The sequence below is a fragment of the Diceros bicornis genome (genome assembly GCF_020826845.1).
Source record: "Diceros bicornis minor isolate mBicDic1 chromosome 13 unlocalized genomic scaffold, mDicBic1.mat.cur SUPER_13_unloc_1, whole genome shotgun sequence".
NCBI lineage: Eukaryota > Metazoa > Chordata > Mammalia > Perissodactyla > Rhinocerotidae > Diceros > Diceros bicornis.
In genome coordinates, this window is record NW_026690866.1 from 6,847,155 (window position 1) to 6,852,506 (window position 5,352).

The 5,352-nt window shown below is 46.2% G+C and overlaps 1 protein-coding gene across 5 annotated transcripts; it reads right to left on the reverse strand.

Annotated features, from left to right (window-relative positions):
* Nucleotides 1–307: 307 nt before the first annotated feature.
* LOC131401702 (mucin-16-like) lies at nucleotides 308–4,633 on the reverse strand. 5 transcript variants are annotated; one of them, XR_009217858.1, is made up of 5 exons: nucleotides 4,593–4,633; nucleotides 4,426–4,492; nucleotides 4,004–4,134; nucleotides 3,588–3,655; nucleotides 308–367 (listed from the first exon to the last, which is right to left on the reverse strand). XR_009217858.1 is itself a non-coding variant. In XM_058536921.1 (2 exons), exons 1-2 carry the CDS (start codon nucleotides 4,193–4,195, stop codon nucleotides 3,623–3,625), a joined length of 225 nt encoding a protein of 74 aa, XP_058392904.1. In that variant the 5' UTR covers nucleotides 4,196–4,210; the 3' UTR covers nucleotides 3,437–3,622. The 5 variants fall into 5 exon arrangements, 1 of the variants encoding a protein (XP_058392904.1); XR_009217857.1 differs by having other exon boundaries at nucleotides 4,004–4,143; XR_009217859.1 differs by having other exon boundaries at nucleotides 4,004–4,143; nucleotides 4,566–4,605.
* Between the last annotated feature and the right edge of the window lie 719 nt (nucleotides 4,634–5,352).

Genomic DNA, 5,352 nt, shown 5'->3' on the forward strand with positions numbered 1-5,352 from the left:
CTTACAACCCAATAGTAAGAAGACAAGCAACACGTCATGTCTTACCAGAAGACAGCAGGTCAGGCCTGTATAAGCACCAGGAGTCCCGCCAAGAAGATGAGGATGAGGGCCCAGAAAAGGAGGTCTGGGGTGACAAGTGGTGGGGTGAACCACCTCCTGTCATCGCCCCAGTGCTCCTGCTAACCCCACTGTGCCTCAACCCTCCTTGACAAGGGTTGGCCAACTTTCCTCATCATCCAAAAACCTGTTCACATGGTTCTCTTCGTGAGGCACAACATCAAGATACTCACCTCCTACCCTGGGATGTGGCTTCCTGCAGGCTTACCAGGCTTCACAATCAAGGTGTCATCTCTGTTGGGAGAATATTCTGGAAGTGAATGAAATGGAGAATGAATGTGAGTGTGTTTCACACTTTTTCATATAACTTTTTAGATACACAAAAAAAATAAAGGGAACAGTCTCATAAACATCCATCATCTATATTTAACAATGTATAGTCCATCCAATTAAAACAATATTTCATCAATGTATAAATTATTAACACTTGCCCCACTTGAATCATCTCACGTATTCAATGAAATATTAAAGTAAAGTAGACATCATGATGTTTCACCCCATTTTAGTTCCATCTCTAAAAAGTGAGCACACTTTGCTACAAAATCCAAGGCCATTATCACAGAACAAAAGTGTAATTAATTAAACCAAATTCATACCTCTGGGCACAGAGGACTGAATTTGAATGGACTTTCTTACGACGGCGGGGGGGAGAATGGGTCATCACAGTTGGCAAGCCTATGGGATCTCTCTAAATTTGTTAATTCACACTGAAAAGTGTTCTTCCGTGCCTAGAAACACATCATCCCCTTCTCTTTTATCTATTTGCTTAATATTCATTTTCTAGGATTAACCTACAATGTAATTTCCTGCAGGAAGTCTTTTCTGATTTCCGCCTGCAAGTATGAGTTTGTTCACATCAAATAATTGATAAGTTTCAATTCTCTATTCTTGTTATTGCCAGCTACAACATAAAGTCCAGAAGGGGAGGACACACAGCACCCAGTGGGCATGGGGGGAGGGGTGCAGTTCCCCCTACGTGTACCTCTATCCAGACAAACTCTTAGAGGTGTGCTGTATGATATGCAGCAGCAACAAGTCTATTTTTGAAATAAAATTAACTTTAGTTAAATAAAATAAAAATTCTAGTACCTCAGTAACATTAAAAATCAGTAACAATAAAGACCAGTCACAGTACCATCCTTCGAGCACTCAACAGCCATATGCGTCTATGCACTGGACAGCACAGATATAGAACATTCCACCACTGCAGAAAGTTCTAGAGCATTGGTGCTCATCTAGAGTGGGACTTGGCAAACTACAGCTTGTGGATCAGGAAACACATCCACCCCCAAACCTGTAAGTCTGCTTCACACACAGCTAGAGGCCCTCACTGACCATCTGGCCCAGTGGCTTTCAGTGCAGAGATAAGGAAACAAATGTCCAGAGAGGGGCGGTGACTAGTTTGAGGTCACAGAGCTGTCTAGGAGAAGGTGAGGGCCACCAATATTACACTGGTGTTCTTTTCTCTCTCTCAATGTTGGGGAAAGACTGGGGAACTGTGCCACCACCTGCCAGCCTGAGAAAGTTCAATGCTCTCTCAACCCCAGGCATCTAGAGTTCCCAGAAAGGCCTCACTTCCTTTCACAATGACCAGGGAGCCTTACCATCCCAAAGGACACTCTTCCTGTCAGGGGTCAAGTTCTGCAGTTGGGTACCATTCTGGGTCAGCCACAGGAATTCCTCATAGATGGCAACTCTGTCCAGTCTCGGTGGCAAGGTACACAGGGAGTCCATTCCAGTGTGGTTACTGTGGGGGACAGACCTGGAAGGGCACAAAGGATGAACAAGTGTGTCTGGAATTCTACCGTGATTCTAGATAAGCTGCTTTTGGGTCCTGTCCAAGAGAACTTTCTGCAGTAATGCAAACATTTGTCTGCACTACCAAATACACTCATTATTAGCCCCATGTTGTTATCGAGCACTTAAAATTTTGCTAGTGTGTGTGAGTGAGGAACTGAATTTCTCATGTAATTTAATTTCAAGTACGTAATTTATAAATAAATAACCACAGGGAGAACATTTTTGAAACTTTGGAGTAAGGACTTTTGAAAATGCATAAAAACAATGAGAACACTGGTAAAAATGGTCAAAATCAACTTTTCAGAGCCTAGAAATTTTTCAAAGGCTTGTAAGAATCTGAGGAGGGTTTAGTGAAGATACACGGTGGAATCTTGATAAAGGTAGCAAATTTTGTGGCACTATAACTTTCACTATTCCCATCCTGCTCTCACAATATCCTCCATAACTTTGAAAACCATCAGTCTTAGAACAATGGTGGCTGAGATAACCAGCAGCCAAGCAGCCATAATGGGTTTAGAGCTCTGAAAAGAACCATCCCCATCGAACTGCCACTAGCTGACCTGCCTGGCAGCTCCCTGAAAAAGCCCCATGTTCAGGGCTTGTCCTTACTTGACTCAGAGCTTGCCCAGGGTGGAAAGTGGGTCCCCAAGGCACTTGGTAAAAACAATCAGCGCTAATTGTTTTCTATTTTAGTGGCCTGAGGGAGTGATTCCAGCTGCGGCAGGTAAGAGGTGAGCCAAAAACTTCGAAGAAAAATTGGGGGAATGAGATGTCCACAGGGGGCTTTGTAAAGCTGCAGTGTATTTGTGGGCATCTAGAAGGCCAAAAGTGCTCAGGGATGTGGCAGACCCAGGACAGACTTGAGAACATCTTAATCTCTCACCTCTAGTTGAAGAGTTGGCTTAATATCTGAAAACTTGATTATGTAATACACCATAGTAATAGAATAATGGCCATACCACGTATTTTCAACCATATACATAGAAAAGAATTTCACAAAATACAACGCCCTTCATGCCTAAAAATGAAAACTCTCAACAAATTAGGAATAGAAAAAAACTTTCTCAACTTATAAATGGCATCGATGAAAAATCCAAGGCTAACACCATATTCAATGTGAAAGAATGAAAATTTCCCCCTAAGACCAGGGACAAGTCAATGATGTCTTCCCTCATCTCATATGTTAATAACAGGTACTAGAGGTTCTAATGAGGGCAATTAGGCAAGAAAAAGGAATAAAAGAAACCCAGATTGGACGGGAAGTGGTAAAACTATTTGTTTTGCAGAGGAGAAGACATTGTATATACAAAAATCTAAAAAATACAACCCCCCTATACACAATATGTGAATCATATCCCAATGGTGTATAAAAAATTTAAATTGCCCCATGTGGTTAGTGGCTTCACTATTGGAGAGCACAGTTAGACTGCTGATATTTATTGAAAGTCTCCAGAAGAGGAGGAGGAGGAGGATGATGGAGGTTGTTGGCCTCAAATGTTAATGTTTTTCTCAACCCCCGAAAACCTATGGATGGAGATGGTAGGATTAGCTGACAGGGATGTGGGGGAGAATGGGCACCATGTAAGTGACTTCCAGATCAAGGATGTGTCACAGGAGCTCAGAGTCATCAGCCATCAGCTCAACCAATGCTTCCAATCTCCTCAACCTACATCAAGTCGGTGACCAGGCAGGAGTGGAATATGTCTCACAGCTGGCTGCCTCTGTAGAGCTTGGTGACCTAGAACAAATGGGAGGGAGAGTGGGTGAGATGGATGTCTCCTGGGGATGCAGGTGGCCACTGGGCCAGTGAAAGATCACAGACCTTGGGGCAAGGGAGACCTGACTACAAATCCTGGCTCTGCCCCTAACTCATTGTGTGACCTTAGGCAAAATACTCCCATTTCTGAGCTTCAGTTTACCCACATGAGAAATGGGGAAGGCAGCTAGGACATCACCTCTGGGAAGTGAGAGAACCCAGACACGCAGGGAAAGTGAAGGATTGAAACAATAATGTAACAGATGTAAGTCAGGCAGAGGAATGAGGGTGCTCTCAGGGCAAGGAGAGACGGGAGAGGGGAGACCCCACCTGGTCCTGGGTGTCTCTCTGCAGGGCGGTGTACTCCGAGGATGTGGGCTCCAGGTTGCTGAGGTTCCAGCTGATGCTGCGGAAATGTAGCTGGTGCTCTCTCTGCATGCATAAACTCCAGGGTGCAGAGCCTGGAGCCACTGAGAGGAAGAGCAGACAGGTGGAGACTCTCAGCTTCCAGCACAGAGGCATGGTGGACCACTGGGTCAGGGTGGTGGGTGCAGACAGTGTCCACACTGGTGGCTGCCCCATCCTTCTCAGACCTGGGGAGAGAGGGACGTGGGGAATCTAGAGAGAGGTCCTGAAACCTCTGGGGTTTGGGCCAGAACAGGAAGGAGGAAATGGGAGGTGAGTGGGGAAACTGAGAGAGGGGTGGCCACAAAAGTGGTCATTAGGGGCAAGTGCTCAAGGGAGGGTCTTACCTGAGGGAGACCAGTCTGCCACTCAAGGAGAAGGGGCCCAGGCTGCTCTTCTTGAACAAGGATCCAGCTGGGGAGGAAGGAAAGGAAGATGAGGAGGAGGGACAGGGGTTGGGGGAGGGGCTGGGTGGGATTTAACCCACCAGGAGCTGCTGGGACCAGGGTCTCACCAGGCTCTGCAGGACCCTCTCAGTGGAGTTGAACGTGGCTGAGCTGTTGATCCTGTCTGATGAATACCAGAAGGTGGAGATGCTGACACTGACTGTGAGGGTGTTCAGGTTGTGCCCCAAAGCTGCAAGACGAGAGGGAGAGCGATGGCCATCACTGGGAGCTGGCCTGAGACCACACCAGAGTCCTGCACTCTTTATCATCTGTCGTCTTCTCTCACAGTGGCACCACCACCCACCCTTGTGGTCACCCAAGTCAGAACCAGCATATCTGCTCAGCTCCTCCTCCCTCCCAGTAACACCCATTCACCTTGCACACTCGTCCTCACATACACTCCATCCCTGTCCCAACTCAAGTCTTAAATTCCTTCATCCAGACCAACACCCCAGCAGGCACAATGGATGCTCTGTCTAAATGATGTTCCACATGGACTACTAGAAAAATCTTTCTGTAATGAATACCTCACTAGGGCCACCACTGCTCTAGTACCACCCATGGCTCCCTATGGCCTTCAGTGTTTAGTTCAACCTTCTTGACCTGGCACTCAAGGCTCTACTCAATCTGGCTCCTGCTGACCTTTCAGTCTCATTTTATCCATCTACTGCAAGTTAAACTTCATGCTTCACGCAACACAAATTCATTTCAATTCTCCCCATACAGCATGTTGTTTCTGGCTGGAGCCTTTGCTCATGGAATCCCCTCTGCCAGGAAAACTCTTCATCCTCTATTTGCCAGGGTCCGTCCTACTCATTCTTAAAGACT

Bases quoted from the DNA above. Each gene is read 5' to 3' on its own strand.
- LOC131401702 (XM_058536921.1), bottom strand. From the start codon at position 4,195: ATGCCTCTGTGCTGGAAGCTGAGAGTCTCCACCTGTCTGCTCTTCCTC. The intron at 3,656-4,003 runs GTGGGGTCTCCC...CATTTGTTCTAG, and splicing joins AGAGAGACACCCAGGACCAG to GTCACCAAGCTCTACAGAGG.